At 45.1% G+C, this 20,565-nt stretch overlaps 1 protein-coding gene across 1 annotated transcript in view; it reads left to right on the top strand.

Moving 5' to 3' along the window:
* Positions 1–2,370: 2,370 nt before the first annotated feature.
* Positions 2,371–20,565, top strand: part of sesn1 (sestrin 1) — a gene marked incomplete at its 5' end in the record, with an annotated part of 56,790 nt that continues 38,595 nt past the window's right edge. Inside the window, one exon of the mRNA XM_079753475.1 lies at positions 2,371–2,649. Coding sequence (XP_079609601.1) covers positions 2,371–2,649 — 279 coding nt within the window. The remainder of the gene's footprint in view (positions 2,650–20,565) is intronic.

Here is a 20,565-nt window from a genome sequence, read left to right as displayed (position 1 = left end):
TCAACCATCATATCCAGTGTTTGTAATAACGCAGTTTAAAAGAACGACATTAGGTAACTCCGTTTTTGTTTTTAGTAACGGGGTAATCTAACTAATTACTGTTTCCGTCGTTTCAACGCCGTTACCGTTACTGTACGTTAAATGTGGTTACAATTAATTACAATGAATTGATTGAATTATTGCATAATCCGAATGCACCCCTGGCTCCAAACACAAACTGGTAGTGAAGAGACCGGGTGGGTTTACAACGCGATAAGCGATTATGATTGGCTAAGGCAGAGTCATGTTTCATGGTAGCCAATCGGAGCCAGTGTTTTTACACACAAGCCAGGACACGCGCGCCACACACGCACACGCACACACCAAACAGATTCGATGAAGCAGCAGAAATGACGAGTCCGGAGCAATCCGATGAAAAGTTGACATTTTCTGTAGTATTCGGCAGATGTTCCACAGCCTTTGCAACCAAGCAAATACAAATTCTGTTGGAAGTATATCAGGGCCTTGAATGGGCAGTTCAACCATTTAACACATTAAGGCCAAGTGAAAACTGCTCAGAAATATTCAAATTCTTTGACATATTGCAACTTTCCTTTTTTTTTTTTTTTTTACTGTAACGCAAATAGTTACTTTCCCTGGTAACTAGTTACTTTTATTATAGAGTAATTCAGTTAGTAACTCAGTTACTTTTTGGAACAAGAGGTGAGTAACTATAACTAATTACTTTTTTAAAGTAACGTTCCCAACGCTGATCATATCACATACAATACTATTGATTGACGTTGTAACCGTCTGTTGGCATCGACTTTGCTCAGTTTTAAACGTTATGTACTGGTAAACCAGCTCTAGATAAGGGCAAGTGTAGCCTTCCATACAGTGGCAATACAATGTGCTTCTCATAAATAAAAACAAAAGGATAGTAGGTGATAGGCTACAATGAAATAAAGGCGTTCGAACTTGAAACTGATCATACTGAGTTCTGTTTAGTTCAGATTTTTTTTTTTTTTTTTTTTAAACCTGCTGTGAAGAACTTTTAGATTCCCAACGCAGTGCACACGAAATGTCACTGAGGGAACACGCGTAGGCGTTTGCGTTATCACCGGCGAGCCGTCTCGTTATCACCAAGACCATGAACGCGCCTCATGAACGCGCCTTTAAGCACGCCTAGTTATTCGACACGTGTGTCACCCTCACATCATTGGCCAAATATTGATCAATCAGCGCATCTTTAGACCAAAACATAACGTCTCTGCATCAGTAGTATTTTCTATTTTAGCCTTGCAAAGTACATTTTGAATTAATATTTATTAATGATATATTTTTTAATAATATTTTTCTTTCAATTCTGCCCAATCTAAAGAACAGAATGTGGTTTATTCTGAATAAACACATACAAGGTATCTACAAATATGTATATTTCAAACAAATGTTTATTATTATTATTATTATTATTATTGTTATTGTAATAGTATTAGTTATTTATTTTTATTTTGTGTCAGTTCTATGTGCGGCCGTCTCTCTGTCTGCCGTCGGTCACTTCTCTGGTTCCGAATGGGGTAAACAAGTGAAGGGCGATGCAGAGCAGAGCATGCCGGGACATGTAGTCCACGAGGTTTCTCATCCGTAGCCGCCGAATGCAGAGCGATGTGCGAGGGAATCAAATTCCCATGAATAAGCGTTACGGAGAGTTGCAGCAGTGGATACGCCCACTAAACAGCTATTGGTCGACGTTCGCACAGAACAACCCTGTCACGTTTGGCAAGTCTGGTGGTTGGACCCTTCAGACGTCTATCAAGTTGCAGCCTCCTCTTTTTTTTCACACTGGGACGAGCGGTCAGATCCGAAGGAAGAAGTCGCTGCAACGGAGACCAGCTCCAAATAATGTGAATAAAGTAAGTAAGTAATGGATCATGACACTTGGTGCACTCTAGCTGAAACGATATAGTTCTCTGCTATCATTGTGTTATGAGAATTGGTACAGCAATGTCCTCATCACAATAAAACAAAAAGAAGCAGACGGGGAAAGATTGAATGGACTGTTTGGCACACTTTGATTTGATTTTGGCTGTTCACCTAACCGTTATCTTCTGTCAATGCATGTTGGTAAGGAACGTGTCTTAATTTCAATAGAATGAGCTTGTGAAACCGCAAACTGGCATTAGGTCTACCCTACAGTCAATATGCTCTGGTTTTTGTACGTGTTGTTCATAATGCTTTTGACAGTCGAGCACATTTGATGTATCATTTTTATAGGCACAGTCTCATTGAGCAGTTACCATCTTGTAAATTAAACCATTGATGTAAGCTTTGTTGTTTTTGTTTCAGTCTCCTGCTGAAAAAAACGCACACAAAGCATCAGAGCCCTCGGACATGGATGTTGTGGACCAGGACGCACTGGGCCGCTGGGACGGGCTCAGCAGCCGTGACGCCGGCTCCCGGAACGCCGCCATGGAGACCATCCAGCAGGAGCTGATGAGGATTGTGGAGGCCATCGGGCCCGCTCCAGCATCCGGCCCCCGGTCCCCTGCCTCGCCGGGACCACCTTGCAGGGTCCTCAACGCCATCCTGGCACACCTCCTCATGCTGTCCAAGCGCTGCCCCTTCAAGGACATCCGAGAGCGATGTGGTTGGCTCCTGCAGACCGTCCAGGTAAGGCGCTATATCCCGCCAGTGAGAAGATAAGATGGCACCTTTTGTGTCCCTGATGGTCAATCTGGGACCTGTGATCCAAACCCTTCCTGGACATTATTTATTTCACAAAATGAACGGTTTACGAGGGGTGGCAGTAGCTCAGGAGGGAGATTAGGTCGGTTGGTAACCGGAAGGTTGCTAGTTAGATCCCCGGCTCCTCCTCCTAGTTGTCCCTGAGCAAGACACCTCACCCTGACTGCTTCTAACAAGCTGCCTGTCGCCCTGCGTGGTCGACTCGCCGTCGATGTGTGAATGAACGGTTGTAAATCGCTTTGGATTAAAGTGTCAGCAAAATTCCTTCAATGTAAATGTACTAGGTCCCCCCACCCTTGCAGACATACGCTTGCAATTTCGGGATTGAACTCTTCAAATGTATATTTATCAGATTATATGACACTATATGTATTATGTGTGTCAGAATGTAAACAGCATCGTTTTTTAATCATTCTACACTCGTATCATGGTAAGAACATAATGCTACCTTTGTCATGCTAATGTTATGTGGTTTAAAGTGCATTGGTTCACACACACACACACACACACACACACACACACACACACACACACGTCTACTGTGCATGCATTGAAAGCAATATACTGCAGTTATTCTGCTCACCTAATTATGGTTTAAGCCAAAGCCTCTTCAAAGAGATAAACAAACAACTGGGCCAGTGGATATATGCAGTAGTTTGAATCCCTACTAATGCCGATAGAAGAAGTGAGTAGAAGAGGATATGAAAATAAATACAGAGCATTTAAGAGAGCTGCTTTGCAGGTTAAGTTAGTGTAGTGCATTGCACACACAGTTCTGTTATACTAGGCTGTTCTGCCTCAGAGTTCTGCTAACGGTTTAAATTCATGACCACAGTGTAGCAGCACATTGTGCTTGGTCCCACAGATGCACACGGAAGCACCTCCCTATCAACAAAGTAAACCCGTCTCTCTCTCTCTCTCTCTCTCTCTCTCTCTCTCTCTCTCTCTCTCTCTCTCTCTCTCTCTCTCTCTCTCTAGTTTAGAGGGTGGGCTGCAGGGCATGGGATCAGACAGATCACTAATTCCTGCAGATCTACAGATTTAACACAATATCCTTGAATGTCCAGACTGTCCCTGCTTACCCTATACACACACACACACACACACACACACACACACACACACACACAGGGGGGGCCTCCTATTGGCAAGAGGAACACTCAGCAGAGTGACTTTGTATCAACTTCAGATATAAGCAAGGCTATTGGTCCATTCTATATATTATGCCTTGGATGGAAAGGCCTTTTTGATCTTCTTGCTTGTCTAGTTGGTGGTTGAAAACTTGGGATACTGAGATGTCAACCTCTGCAGTTGTTCTGATGCTGTCTTTGTCCACTTGGTATTCTGCCTCGGTTGTCTTTCCTGCGTCGCTACAGGTCCAGGGAGTCAAAGGTCACGGGGAGGGGGGGGCGGGGGGGGGGGCTTAAAATAGGGTTACGTGGTGAGTAAAGGGTCATGCGGGGAGGGGGTCATATTCCCACAAGCTCTCCGCTGCGAGGCTCTGGCGAGGTGAAACTCCGCGGGGTCAAAACCGATTAACCATGCAGTCCTGTTGACTGACGCCCAGTAAACACGAGCCAAAGGTAGTGCTGGTGAAGGGCCGTGGGGCGTGCATACTGAGGGCTGCTGACTGAATGCATATTGGAGCCGGAGCAGGAGGTAGGCGCTGCGGCCCTCTGTGCTTTGGTGCGCGTTCAAGTGCTCCCTGGCACACACGCACACACAGACGCACGCACATGCACATCGAGGGAAACAAGGGCTCACGTTTGTTCTGGAGCTGCCAATAGGGTGGGCAGACTGTATATGGGCAGGCACTCTCTCTGGCCACCCGATTCCCAAGGCTGATGAAAGGACCCCAGTATTGGACAGCTGGACTGGAGAGAGAAACACGTTTCTTTGTGAGGGGTATAAATACACCATTATATAATCCTGCAATGTTAACTTGCATAATAAATACATCTGAATAGATCAGGCTGGTCTCTTCATACAGGGTACATACGCTGGTCCAATAGGCTGATCAGAACGGCTGGTCCAATCAACTTCTCTGAATGGCTGCTAAGGTCAACCGCTCAGTTCTGTTGGTCGGGGGCAGTGGAATGCCGTACCTTAAGGATTACTCAGCTTGGTGTCTTCGGGATGGATCGCTCCGACGTCTTCCTCTGATGCTGACAACTGCTATAGCGTTTAACAACAATAACTCCTGTGTTCCTACGATTAACTTGAACCCCCAGAACTCATGACATTATTAGTGGTTTAAATAAAACCACCACTAGTTCAGAGTTAGATAAAGGGGAGATTTGTGCAATGCATATAATGAAAGGGAGGATTTCAGTCAACAACAAACATCCGTAAACAAACACAGCTGCATTCAATTACGGGTGCCTGATTAGCGTGTAATGTAATGTTTTGAAGTGCAATGTATTTTTTGTTGAATACAGGCCAGTCCATGGTTACGCTAGTGAAAATAGCAAGTGTTTGCATTTACATTTACATTTAGGGGATTTTGCCAGCTCTTCAGGAGCAGTTAGGGCGAGGCGTCTTGCTCAGGGACACCTCGACATTCAGCTAGGAGGAGCCGGGGATCGAATTAGCAACCTTCCGGTTACCAGTCAACCAGGAGGTTACTAGTTCGATCGCCGGCTCCTCCTGAAGGCAGGCGTCCCGATCCCCTTGACAGAGAGAATAGGCTGGGTAGGGATCATTCACTGCATCGTAGGGTTTCTGCTCGGTGTCCCAGTGGTGCGGAGCGTCTGTGGCGGTGGCAGCAGCAGACGACCTTTGGCCCAGTAACGGCACAGCGAGATGTTACTGTGCGCACAGGCCCATGATATAGAAAGGAAATAAAAGACTGGATTTCCTGCTGCTGTCGGCTCAGCATGGCAATGTGCCCCTAGTGAGGGGTCAAGGTGGGGGTCCCCTAGTGAGGGCTCAGGGCGGGGGGGGCCCTAGTGAGGGGTTAGGGTGGGGGGCCCCTTGAGCCTAACCTTTGAAAGATGGCTTTCTCCAAGATGGATTGACCTGGTGGTTCTAATCATCTGGCTGATCACAGGGACTGGTTCCCTGGGTGGATCCGGAGTTGTGTGCAAATGGCCACCACCACCTCCTCTGCAATACTGTCTGAAGATAATACAGAAAACAAAACTAATGATAATCGTGCCATCCAGACAATAGACACGCTGGTTTAGCCGCCACCAATGGCTAGTGGAAGGCAGCCAGACAGAGCCCACCCCTGAACCCCATTGTGGGGCCTGTGTCCAGGGGCCGCCTGGTGGTTTAGCTGTCTGCTGAAGAGGGGGAGGGGGGCGCATCAATCGCTGGAAGCGTGGAATCAGGTCACTGTCAATCCATTTGGGAAGCGTATCTAAAGACTAGATAAGGGATATCCTGCACTTTATTCACACACACACACACACACACACACACACACACACACACACACACACACACACACACACACACACACACACACACACACACACACACACACACTTAACATATACCTGCAACCCTCGCGTTTTCGACCAACATTTATTTCATGCCAACTATTAGCACCAGAGGCGATCTAACACCCTGTATAATCCTAGTGGGAGAGCAGGGTGTCATGGTTGCCGGGGGGGCCAGTTGTACACCTTCAATATGTGTGTGGGGGGATGGGGGGGGGGTTGTGGAAGGCCAGCAGCGTGTGTGATTATGGAAACAAGAGAAGAAGAATCATCTTCAGAAGGGGGGGGAGGGAGGGAGAGAGCCAGAGGGGGGGTCAGGGAGGGTTAAGAAGTGCTTGCCATCTCCTCCTGTAGTTGCACAGCAGTCTTCAGTGAAGAAGCACCATCACCGCCACAGCCAACTGCCCCCTGGGGGGCCTCAATCTCCCAGCTCGGACCAGGAGAGAGTGTGATAGCTTTTCACCAATGCTGGACTGCTATGGAATGTTAACTTCATGGGTATTTGAGTTCTTTATTTGGGGAGGGAGTGAGATCAAGTCACCCCTCCCTCCCCTGATTCCACATGGTCAGATCAGAGTTCAGTAGTCGTGTTGAGACCCACATCTCACATCTCTCATGCTGTCAAGACCTGAGCTGAGATCACACACACACACACACACACACAGAGACAGACTCTTATTCTTATTTACTCATTCACTCACCTTACTCACCTCACTCACCTCACTCACTCACTCACTCACTCACTCACTCACTCACTCACTCACTCACGGAGGCTTTTGACATCCAAGCTGATTGTATTACAGATTTACAATCAGCTGTTCGCCAGATTGTTCAGAAAATAAAGACATGAATGGCCATTTGGTTTTGTTTCGAGCAAAATGAAAATAATCCCATATCTCTCTCTCTCTCTCTCTCTCTCTGCCCCTTTCTTTTTCTTTCATCCCCTTTTCATTGTCAACACAGATGCAGTCATTTATGACGATCAACAAGTAAAAGGTAATCCAAATAAGTTACGTATATATCCAGCCAGAAAACTAAAATGCATCATCGCTGATAAGAGCATCAAAGGAAGTGTCTACTTTATTTTACCCTTTAGTCCTAATCTTCTCTGAACGTTTCAAAATCCAGCTTTATACTTAAAGTGATTAAGTCAAATAAATTACATATAATCATAGTCTTCTTTTCCTTTGAAGTACGATTTAACCTTGGGCTCAGCTCCTTTTGGACGATGAATGCTAGAAAACGTTCCTTTCATCTGTGCTAGGTGTCCATGCTCGACGAGAATCATCTGATGCAAACGAGCAATAAAGGACCCCCTTCATGCCTAATGAACAGCAGGACTGTATTAGAGCATTTCTGCAAACTTAAACCGTATACTAATCCGCTCATTTCAACAGCTAAAAGATCTAAATGTGGTTGCAGTTTTGTTGATGTCCACATGAGTACGCTATGCACCAATCTTTTGCCTCCAGCTTTGACTCTTGCAGTGGGACAGGAATTTTCCATGCTGGGCTGAAGAAGGCAGGGTGGGAATGCTTGGCATATTTTTTTCATGTTTGCCCCGGTCACTGGGCATGGGTCCAGTGTGTGTGCCTATATGTCAGTGCTTGATTCTTCAGCGCGTGTGTGTGTGTGTGTGTGTGTGTGTGTGTTTGTGTGTGTGTGTGTGTGTTTGTGTGTGTGACTCTTACTTGACAGGCTATGTTTGTGTGTGTTTACACCCCATTCGCGATTTATGACGGTGAACTTGCAGGATTGCGAGGTCTGGGCGGATCAGGTAGCCTGTGGCCCGGCTCCAGCTCTCAGCCTTAGGCCCTATTAGGAAACGACCAGGGATGAGGGCCTGCCAGCAGGGGCGTAGCCACGAGGGGGCCAGGGGGGGCGGCCCCCCCTGGTCAGAGGTTGGCCACTTCGCTGGCCCCCCCGAGTATTAAAAATAGATAAATAAATAAAAATAATAATCCTGAACGTAAACGGTCTAAAGAAAGCTGAAATATATGCACTGTTAGTTTGATCTAACTTTGACTTATCATTCTTATTTAAAGTGTTATAATCCGACATTATGAATAAATATTGCACTTAAATTTTGCACCCCCCCCCAAGACTGGCCCGAGCTGGCCACCACAGTAATAAAATCATGGCTACGCCCTGCCTGCCAGCCTCATGCCACCGGTTTACAGCCATAATATATACACACCATTTACATTTTCTTAACCGTTCCGAATCAATTAATCAAAGCGAGTGGATAAGTGGAAAGTGGTTTGTGTGTTTTTTCCTATCTAAGATGAATTGATGGGGAGGAGAGGGGAATCACTTATCAGCACATTTTGCAAACGGGACATTTAACTTGTGTTAACAGTTTTAGCCTGAATGCAGAGTAAAGGGTTAAGTTGAACACCTCAAAAAAGAAAAGACAAAAGCGAGTGAGAACAAATGTTCTAACTTTGCCTGGTTCAAAATGTTGTTTAGTTGAGAAACGATGTGTGCTAAATAGACAGGCCATATACATGCATAACATTGACAAAGTTATGATTGTACAATATGTAATTTGTTGTTACATCATGAATTTACAGATTGTTCCTGTGTTCTGACCATGGATGGTGGTTCTGTGTTTTATACGGTCTAATTAAAAGAATCAGCAGGTTAGCTAGCTAGCTACATGGAGCCCATGTTCTTGCTCCTGTGGTCGAGAGTAACACTGGAAGCCTATAGCGACTGAGAGCTTTAATCCTTCTTCTAATAAATCTGTAGAAATCTGTTTCCTCCATTGGTCTTGGACAAAAAGTAGTTATAGACAAACCTAATTTCTCACAAAGCTTTAGTTCAACTGGTCTATGTTGTGGGGACCCCCTTGATGTGCTGAGACAATGGTTTAGCTGTGTCGGCTGTGATGTAGAGCTCTCTCGCCGATGTATGTTGCTTCAAGCGTTGCCTTACGTTGCTAGTTCCCATTGCGCTGCTAGTTCCCATTGCGCTGTGGCTCAAGCCCAGCTCCCAAGTTGTTTCAGCGTCTGTATGGTATTGTTTCAGACTGGATTTGAGTCGGTGGTGTGTGTGTGTGTCTGAAGTTGTGTGTGTCTAGGGTCTTGTTTCTGTGTCAGTCGGTGTGCGTATGTAAGTATGAGTGTGTGTGTTGGGGGATGTACGTGTGAGTGTGTCTAGAGTTGTGTGTGTCTAGGGTTGTGTTTGTGTGTTAGTGTGTGTGTAAGTATGAGTGTGTGTGTGGTGTATTGTTAGAGCCCTCTCTTGGGCATTGTCCCAGGGCCAATGCAGGCCCTGCTTGTTTATGCTGGGGACCGGTTCTTCACGATCGTGACAGTTTCACGCTACGGGACCCTGGCTTTCCCACACCTTTGACCCCTCCGGGCCCTGCTGCTTCCGAGAGAGAGAGAGAGAGAGAGAGAGAGAGAGAGATCCATCCATCCATCCATCCATCCATCCATCTCGGCATGTCTATGTGTCTGCAGTAAGAAAACACGTTTGTGATTGGCACATCTATTTTCCGATTGTGTTGAATGAGAGTCGGTTTGGCCTTGTTCACATAGAGCAGGGCTGCCCAATTTAGGGCCCGCGGGCCAAACTTTGCCCGCGACCGATTTTATTTGGCCCGCGCCTTACCCACTGTATATATTATTGTTTTCCGCCATCAGCGCTCGGAATCTGCGCTCGCTCTCATTGAATATTATTTATTGGTGCACTTCCATTCCTGACCCTAGAATAACATTGTGATACATTGATGGTAGGGTGGCGCTGTTGAGCTCCTATCCTGTTCAGCCGCCTCCCACATATTTGACTAAATATACTGAAAATTTTTAATTTTGGCCAACGAGCCTCCCCACGATTACATTTTGGCCCTCTACTGGGAAGAATTTGGGCCCCCCTGACATAGAGTAAGAAAACAGAAGGCGGTGTGTGTGTGTGTGTGTGTGTGTGAGCTCTGGTTTGTGCTTGATTTGGTGCTGGGCTGCTATAGAATCCATTCTGTAATAGGCACATGGGCCCTGCGGATTCTGAAACAGTTGTGTATCTTTCCACATCTGTTCACAAAAATATGTTTCAACAAACATTTAAAAACAATAGGCAGCAATGTTTCAACCCCATTTGCTATGCCTCCCTGCTGGCTTCATATGTGTGGGCCACTGGCTCACATCTGAGCACCTGACCTGACGATACTTCTGCAACAGATTCTCTCAGCATCCTCCTTTGCAGCATCCTGAACTCACAAGCATTTTCAAATCGTGATGAGAGGACTGATTTAAAACATGTAAACCCTACCAATGGTTTTCATTTTTTTCGAATGAAATGTTTGCCCGAGCTTCATGAAAAAAACACAAAATGAGTTTTACTTGGCAATGTGTGCATATGAGCGCCTGTGTCCTCTGTAAGACGTGTGACGTGTGAAAGAGGGAATGCTGATGTTCTCTTTTCAAATAAAAAAGAGACTGGAAACTCAATACATGCAATTGTGTATTTGAATGTGTATGCATATGTGTGTGAATGCATATTCCTGAGTTTGTGTGTTTTTGTGTAGGTGAGTGGGTGGTTGTGTGAGGGTCTATTTGTGCGCTAACTGTGTGTTGATCCTCTCACTCATACTAGATGAGGAACATTGGGCAGCCAGGCACCTGCTAAATAGCCCATCGATTGCCTCACCACTCTCTTTTCAGTGCCAAGGATGAGGTGCTCTGCTCTCTCTCTCTCTCTCTCTCGCTCGCTCGCTCAATTGCTGCTTAAAGGGGTCTTAAAGGGGTGATATCCTGCTTTTTCTACCTTTCCCTTTGCTATAGACTGATATATGATGTATGTATACATGTTTCACGTCTAATAAGCTAGAATCAAAGTCCTAGCCAGGGCGAGAATTCGCGCCAACAGAGAACGCCCCTCAATAAGTGTGTTAAACAGCTTGTTTGTGCTCAAACTTCCATAACAGTGTGACGTCTGATTGTGAAGTGGGCGGTACTGAAATGCAGAAGTCCCGCCTCCCGGCTACCCACAATGTTTACAACTTGTAAACATTGCGGGTTGAGTGTGAATTTGCCGAGGCACACGCTAAGTGATCGATCAATCGCAACAGAATGGGCGTGCAGACCAATCACAGAAGCATTTTTGAAGGACGCTAATATAACTTTTGCAGAAATTATCAGTGTGAGAATAATAAGGGGCATTTTTAACATACAGGCATGTAACCCTATTCAAGTAGTACCCCGAAATGCAATTATTAACCCTAAAAAAGCATGATATGGGATCTTTAAAGATGTCTTCAGCAGAGTTTGACCTACTGATCAGTGCAGTACTTCTGGGCATCAGTGTATACTGGTGGAGGTCAACAGTGACTTGCAGAATGATGAGGGGAAGCTCTGAAAAAGGCAAGAAAAGGCCTTTCACACCAGCGACATTTGAATGAGCTCAAAGCCTACCTAACTAATTAGGTCAAACGTGTAATATACTGATAAAGAGAAAAAACATGGCTTTAGGTTGGGGCCCCTGGTTGAATTAAAGAGAAATGCATTGTACATAGTTTATCTTTCCATTGCCTGGGCCTGTTGTTGAAGAAAGGGCTTAAAATGTACCATGGTCCATGGTGATTTAGGGCTGTGCAATGACTAAATATAATAGGTTATCAACCCCATGTTGGGCATCACAAGTCATAGAATAAAAACATTGACTCAGAAACATGATAAACCATGTTTGAAATGGCAGCGAGAGAATGAAGATGTACCCTGAATCCGTGATTTACAACTGACGGAGGGCGTTTTGGGATTGTCACACTGTCTCTGACAAACCTGCATCTTTAGAAAGAAGCCTGTGAATTAACTATGTTTCACTGTAATTCATGTTTCAATAGCTTACTATTTCCTTGAGGAAAGCCCTGATTCTTGTAGTTTTTGGTTTGCAGTATATGGCCTTGTTGATGACTGCAATTTTGGTAATTAATTCTTGTCATTACTTAATGCATAATGCAATATGAGTTTAGTTTAGTTAGTTTGTTTGACTGTCTGTCACACACACACACACACACACACACAGAAGAAGAAGAAGGACAAAGAAAGAGAGGTAGATAAATGGAGAGGGAGAGCTGAACGGAGAAGGAAGGAAGGAGTGAGAAGGGGTAAGCCAGAGGGTAGAGTATACTGAGGCTGTTGCGGTGTCACAGGCTGTAAACAGCAGGGGCAGGAATGATGGGAGGGCTCTCGCTCTCTCTCTCGCTCTCTCTCTCTCTCTCTTCTCCCGCCCTCTCCTGGCAAAGAAATGTCCCATGAGAAAGTTTCAATGTTAATCAAAGAGTACTAATAGAGTGACTATACACATTTACGGGCAACATTAATGAAGGTTCTTCTAATGTTAACGATGGCCAGGGTGGGTGGAATGTAAGTTAGGATTGTTTAAACAACAGGAATGAGGATGAAAGATATAGGCCATCACTAGATAGATGGTTGTGGCAGACCTCAGTTTGGTTTCTGGATACTCTTCTGCTGCTGGCAGCTTTCCACCCCATGTCTCAGTCTTTAGGTCTCCAGGCGTCTCAGGCCATATTTCAGTAAACAAGACCGAGCCCCTCAGCAGAGCAGGCGAGTCAAGTTGGCAGGCGGCCAACACACTCCCCTCCTGTCTCCACAAACCCCCTCTCTTGCTCTCTCTCCTTCGTACTCTTTTCCTCTTTTATTGTGGCTCATTTTCTTTTACATTGCATTTCCACCACTGCCTACTTGGAGGAGCTCCCTGTAAATATCCCCCAGTGTCCTCGTTGGCTCTAAACCACGGGGGAGGAGAAAGAGCGGTCGCGTTCAGGTCCATCAGGTCTTTCATGGAGAACGGGGCCCTTTTCCTTTACTGCAATAGCTCTCTAAAGGATGTCAATCACCTTTGCGCCTCAATGTTTTGATTGGCTGGTTCTAAAGTAACTCGATATGGCCCCTTGGTCATAAATCCTGTGAGGTATGATGTCACGGGTCAGCCCAACGTAGAAAATCAAGTAATAAGCTTTTTTTTTTTTCATTTACTATGAATAAATACACTCATCTATTTGAGGGTTTCTTGCTTAAAAATAATTGCAGATTCATAAAAAAAGCTATTTTCAAGATTTCTTTGCCACTTTGCCACAACACCTTCCATGTTAAAGATAAATTGAATATATTTAACGTGACACAACAATCCACCATAGTATTGGTCATAATGTTTTGCGATTATCGGCAATCAACAATATGTTGAGTTGAATCATTCCAGTAGCCTGGCTATTACCAGACCAAGCCAATCATAGATCCCACTTTGGACTGGGGAAGCTGCCGTCATTTTCTTCAGCACAAGAGGCGTGATCAACGGGCCTAGTTCAACTGAACGCGATTGGCTGCTTGCCGTCGCTTCCCTGTCGTCATTGTGTTAAACCAGCCAATAGCGCGCCAAGGGAAAAAGCCAGCTTGGTGATTGGCTCCCGCAAAAACATATCGGAAGCAGAAAGAAATGTATTGCTCTGCTCCAGACCCTTGTGCAGGGCGAACCCAATTCGCCGGAAGAATGGGCATGGCTACCCAGGCTATCATTCCAGCACTATCCATGAAAAAATTGAGTTTCCCTTGGTCTGTGTTTTTAAAGCTCTTAACTCTTAGACCTGATTGTTAATCGTTTTTTCTTATTTTAGCGCAACGTGTACTTTGGCCGAGAGCCTGTTGTATCTGGAGTTCAACTGAGGTATTGTGAGTTGTTTTTTCTATCCCAGGTACACATGTACAGGATCTTCATTGGCCTGTGTTTAATAACATCTCCCTGGCTGCTGGATGGGGTGAAACTATTCTTAGAGAAGTGGCTGTTTTTAAGATACCTGATTACGGCATATTGTGTTTATAGTGTTCAGTAAGATTCATGCAGCAAATGAAAAATTGAATGTTACAATAGGGTGTGAAGGGGTTATATACCTAGAGGGGATGGTGTCCTGCTGGGTTTGGTTTCGGTGGGGCTGGCTGCTTGTCTGTCTGTATTTTTGGGCCCCTGATTCAATTGGCTAGTTGCCTTTCGGTGTTAAGACCATCATGTGATGGAGAACGTTCTGGATTTGAATGCTGTGTCCAATTTGCGATCATGCTGGCTTGGGTTTGTGCCAGTCATAGTCAGCTTTGGTTCAATTAAAGCCAGAAAATTAACCCCCATTATTTGTGCAGTATATACGTATGAGCCAGACCAATACCGATATTCAAACTGTAGATATATCTGCCGATATTCAAACAGTAGATATATTGGCCGTGATTTGTACATTGTGGTATTCTGGGGTTGGAGCTGCTCAGTGCTTCATTTGTAAAGTGGGAGGTCCCGGAACGCAAAGGGGGGGTTGATCCGGTGTCTTAGTACGGAGGTTAGAGGTAATGGAACAAAAAAAAAAAATACCCCCCCCCCCCTCAGACACACACTAATCCTAGTCTCTTATATATAGTTAACCTCAATACTTTGCAGGGATTGCTCTGTAAATTAAATTGAGAATATAACTGATGCATATGCAAGCTATTTTTTTTCTTTGCCAGAGAAGTGACGTCTTCCGCGATCTGATCGCATTTCTCGAGGCGGATTACACAGTGCCATGTCGCCAAACTATGACAGTGTGGCTGGAGAAAATGTACAGCGAAGCAGCAGCCTCCCTCCGTGAGATCCTGTCCTTAGCGGAGAAAGTTGCCATCACCACCGATGCTTGGAAAGCGTTGATAACGGAGTCGTGCGTGACTGACTTTTTTACCAACTGGGTTGTGCAGATTGCGATCCTGAAGACCCGCTCAATACCAGAGAGGCATACTGCGGGAAACATGAATTTTCGTTTCCAAATATTTATTAAAAAACGAAAATATCTGTTTTAGTGTGTGTATTCTCAATTAAATGGTTTTATATCTTAAACACATTCTGTTGTAAAGAGGAGGCGCGCAGGATCAATATCCTAATTAAAAAGAGTTAAGATTTTGCCGATTGTAAATTGACATGAGATATTGTAAACGTTCACAATCCTGCTCTGTGATATTTAATTTATCATACTTTCTATTAACTTGTGCGTGGCGCGCACGCATGTGGTCATGCATGGTAACCGTTTTTTCCTTTGCTTGCTCATCAGATGCGGCGAATTTCCAAATGGTCGGGCGTGGTTTGTTGGCCCGCAGCTTTTCAGTGTGTCAACAGATCTCCGAAACTTTCAAATTACGTTAAATCTTAATAAACAACATGAAATTATTGGGATTTATTCTATAAATTAATATATGGATATTATTATTTTATTTTAAACATGTTTTTATTTTTTAATTTTTTACGAGAGGTACCGGATCTGCCCAAATAAGTACCGGAACACAGGGAGGCCAAAATTAAGAGGTGCCGGATCTTGTTCTGGCAGGATCCAGCTCAAATTAACCACTGGAGCTGCTCCTTGGGATTGGCTGCTCGCCCTCTAGCAATGCTCCGGGCCACAGAAACATCACATTAAAACCATGAGCTAAAGGAACGAGTTAGCTGTAATATTGGGAGGAGCTACTATAACCCTCACACAGAAAATGAGCTAAAGGAACCAATGGAACGTAGGGGGCGGAGCTACTGACCTGTATGGGGAGGAGCTACTTACCCTCACACAGAACATGATGTCAATCTGTCGGGATTGTTGACATGGCTTTGCTCAGTTAAAGCATTTAGATGTTCAACCAGAACAGTAGTGGATTTATAAAGAGGTTATTACATTTATAAAACAACCCCTTCAGAAGTTTTCATATCGTCAAACTCAGCAAACGTATTCAGCAATACCGATATTTCTGTGATTTCTGCCGATATCAGCAGATTAAAATCGGCCGGTCGGTCTATCGGCCAGGCTCTAGTGTATGTCATCTGGGGGAGACGTGTTCATCTACCTCTGCCGTACTCTGGGAAAAAAAAACGTTTTTGCCGTACCCTGGAGGACAAATGTCACAAGGTCAAAGTGTCACCAAGGTCAGGTCTTTTTCTAATAATATAATAAAAATAATATTATTTTAATACCTGGCTTTAGTAGTTCTCGGGGCAACATGTGATCCTGCTTCAGGCTCTACCTGTCCTATAAGCCTCCATTCCCATCTGGAGGTGTTGAATGGGTCAGCAGGGGGCTGGGCGTGGTGGGAGGGCGGGGGCTGCAGAGGTAGGTGCAGAGGAAGGTAAGTGGGAGATTTCAGCACAGCGTGGACAAACTGTGAAATACCACATCCTCAACGTGTGTGTGTGGGGGGGGGGTTCTCCCCTCCCCCCTAGGTCCCTCCTAGCCGAGTGTCGAGGTGTTCCTGAGAAAGACGCTTCAACTTTACGGCGCCCGACGAGCTGGCTGTCGCCCTGTGTGGTTGACTCCACCGTCGGTGTGTGAATGTGTGTATGATGGTTGTAAGTCACTTTGGATAATACAGCAACAAAATCCCCTAAAAGTAATGTAAAAATGGAAATGACCACATCATCCATTGACATCGGTTGCAAGAACTTTGATAGTGACCCCATGAATACTTATTTTTTGTGTGGTTGCTGTAGGCTTCGTTTAAATTTCTTTTAAATTCTATATTTGAGTTTGCAAATGCGCTCAAACTGATCCCAACTCTCACAAGAGCTGTCGTACATACTTGTATTTATAAGTACATTTGTCAGAAGAAGGAGAAACAATATATCGCTGTCGGAATAGTAAGGATATTCATAGAACCAAGTCCCAAGCACTAACAATCGCTAGGTTAACCCATTCCCTGTATACAACAAGCTAGCTAGGATAAGATGCTACATAACTTAGTACTTTTGTCCTAATAAGAAGTACAGGAATTACTGTCCCCTGTTGTTATTATGGAAAGAAGGATTCAGTGCACTGTTACTGTCCACATCCTCCGTGCACCTGGGCTGCGTGGGCCTTGTTGTGGTTTCGGTTGGGGGGGGGGGGGGGGAAGGTTGTATGTGGGAGTGTATGCAAGGCAGGGAGAGAGAAAGTAATGCTGTAAAAGCGGTTATATCTGGTGGTCGAACAATGTGTTTGTTTTGGTGTATTTGTATGTGCATTCAAGGTTTCCTAAACTAGGTCTGGGCGCACATCCATAGCCTCATAACGCCAGGCCTGACCCCTCACCCTTCATTCCCCTCCATCCATCAAGACTCGCAGGAAAAACAAAGGGCGCAAGTGCTGCAAAAACAACAACTGTAGTTAAGTGGAAGGAAAGGCGAGCTCCGCCTATCCAGCCCTCTCATTGGCTGGGAGGGTACTGCTATTGGCTGGGAAGAGACACACCTCCAGAATCCCAATTTTGTTTTTGTGCAGTCATGGCCTGGAGTCAAAAAGAGGTGGCTGTGGAAGTAGGGGTGGGGGGAGATTGTGTGTGTGTGTGTGTGTGTTTGTGTGTAAGTAGGGGTTGAGGGGGAGTGGTGTGTGTGTGTGTGTGTGTGTGTGTGTGTGTGTGTGTGTGTGTGTGTGTGTGGGGGGGGGGGTTATTCCAGGGCTCATAAGGCGGGGTGTTGGCTGGGAGAGGCACTCGATGGGGTGGAGAGTAAGTTTGGGGTGGGGGGGGACTGATGGAGACTGATAGGAAAACATGTCCTGGAGAACGTTCATCATTTTCTAGGAAGCAGCCATGCTTGTTTGTTTTCCCAGAATGCACCGGCCTCCTGTATGTTCATATCTGTTTGTGTGTTCACACCCCCTTCATAAAAACAATCCAGACCCCCCCCCAAATTAGTCAGCAGCTATTTATCAACCCTTTACGGCTCCGGTGGGAAAGATTTAAGAAATGGGAATTGTTAACTTGTTTAACTTTGCGTCTAGGTGAAGGAGAGTTTGCACAAAGCACAGTATAGCAAAATCCCATCAACATGTTTACCCTCATCTCAGCAGACCGGTCTCTACATGAATCTCAAGTGCCAGTTCATTTTCTCATGTTGAACCGGGTCCTACTGAAACCTGTTTGGTGTGTATGTGCATGTGCGTGTGCGTGTGCGTGTGTGTGTGATAATGTGTTTGTGACACATCAAGAGGCGTCCGGTGTCAACAGAGCGACAGTGTTACTGCCTATAGGCTAAGGAATTCAACGGTACACACTGTGTGTGTGTGCGTGCAGCTGTCTGTGTGTGTCTGAATGGTATGTGAATTGAAGTGTATCAGTGGACAGAGTCACGACCTACCATGTGTGCTGCTGATGAAAGCAGAGAACATGGGGGTGTCATCTGTCTTCTTGTTTACTCTCTTCTTGGTGGGACGGTGTGTGTGTGTGTGTGTGTAGGCGTGTGCTGATGTTAGTGTGATTCAAGTTGCACATTTTTGAATGTGAGCTATAATGGTTAGTGTGTGTGTGTGTGTGTGTGTGTGTGTGTGTGTATGTGTGTTGGTTAATGGCAGATATGGTTTCTTGTGTACCATAATGGGACGAAGGCAGTAGGCTGGGTAGGGTTGGGTGTTATGAGAGGATAACAGGTCAGCTAGCCCTGTCCCCCTGTGGTGATACTGCAGACGTTAAAATACCTTATCTCACAAAACAAGAAGAAAAAGATGGAGAGCAAAGCATCTTTCTGGCTGTCAAGCGAAAATGGGCAAAAGAGAAGGGGTGTGTGTGTGTGTGTGTGTGGGGGGGGGGGGGGGGGGGGGGTGTAAGATAATATGACAAAGAGGTGCCAGTCTTTAGGACACTGTCGACAAATACTAATTTGACTGCAGTGAGTACATCTCTCTTCTTTAGCATGTTGGCTAATCACAGGCCTTAGCTTGTTTGAAAGAGTGTGTATGTGTGTGCGCATGTGCGTTTGAGTGTGTGTGTGTGTGTGGTTCTCCAAAGTTTTGGAATTTTAAGAGCTGGTTAATTTTGTAAATAGAAATATAAACACAATTGGTTTCATAACATTTAAATATTATACTTTGTGAACATGATCACCTGAATTTATTTGTTTAGAATTCTCCGGTTTGAAACCCGAATATGCCATTTCAAAAACATGACAAAAAAAAACGTTCACTAATTAAGATAAAAAAATGCAGATATAAATACAATACTAATTACTCATATGTGTGGTCCAAATACAAATTTACAAAGTGTACAAATCCAATTGGTCAAAATATGGACCAGAACATTGAAGCCATCAACATTCACGACAAATTGTAAATCGCAGTTAGGAACCTCCCTAACCCTTAATTTATGGTTTCCAAGGGGGGGCGTCAACGAGGCGCGCACATCAAAATGCCTCTGGACGCAATTGGACAGGCCTATTACCAATCAGAGCAACGAAACGGGTGATGCAGCCCTGAGCGATGCTAATTTTTTTTGAACAGAAAACAATTGGACATCTGTCTTCTCAAAAAAAGCTTCAAGTGCCGTCGTTTAATCCGGTCTCGATAGCTAATCAACCAAATCAGTGGCCGCCATCTTTGTTGTTGTTGAAATGTCATCGTATTTTTCCCGCCTCATATTAGATAAACGGTTGTGATTGGTCAGTTTGTGTCATACATGGGAGGAGAGCCGGAACTGATCTGAAACATGAGCTTGCGAGATTCGTTTGGTTTCAAAGCTAGGGAGGGAACGGTTCAAGTAAAGATCTGAACCGTTGGATTGGCTAGTCACGGTTCATCAGAAAAATTGTTCACCACCGGAAGTTGTGAAGGCTCATGCAAGTGAACGGAGCGTTCAACAGCATTGAGAAGAGCCGTGTAATAAATAACGATAGTCACATTCATTATTCGATTTTCTACGTGACTCAGACTATTCGACTATTCGACGATCGTTGCCCATCCCTAGTATATATATATATTCTAAATCATGATGTCTTGAAATCATAAAATCTTAAAATCTTAAAATCATCTAATCTTCAGTCTTCCACAACTAAGCCCTCTCAGTAGGGGCCAGAGTCTGAAGGCCAACCCCCCTACAGCGGGAACACTGTGTACATCTTCTCTCTCGTACACGTGGGTCGAAGAGGAAATGACGTGTGTGTTCTGAGCGTAGCTGGGTCCATTTACCCACAGGTCAAAGCTCACATCACCTGAGCAAGCGGCACCTCTCAAAACACGCAGAGGATGTGCTGACGTTGGCAAAAGTATGCGGAGCAAAAGTTTTCCTTGTAAGCCTGTTCACACACACTCACACTCAGTTGGAGGATGGGAGCACACAGAGGCATCTCTTTATGGCGAGCAGACTTTGGTGTCATCACACAGGAGTTGGAGGAGCGAAGGCAGTGTCAGAATCTTCCGCAGCCGCAGCAGTGAATGTTAATGAACTGAGAGATCACAGGGCTAAACCTGGAGCCCCAGCAGACAGAGGGAGGGAAGTGAGAAAAAGAGGAAGACTGATGAGGCAGAAGCTCCGAAGCGAACGCGTTGTACAATGGCTCTACAGGAAGTCACGGGCGGGGGGGGGAATGTTGCTGCTACTGCGCACAGGAAGTCAGGAGTGGGTGACAGGTCATCTGAGAG

This window comes from Pollachius pollachius, assembly GCF_949987615.1.
Source record: "Pollachius pollachius genome assembly, chromosome: 16".
In the NCBI taxonomy this organism is placed as follows: domain Eukaryota; kingdom Metazoa; phylum Chordata; class Actinopteri; order Gadiformes; family Gadidae; genus Pollachius; species Pollachius pollachius.
Note: the sequence above shows the minus strand (reverse complement) of the source record. Positions and strands in the feature narration are given on the sequence as shown.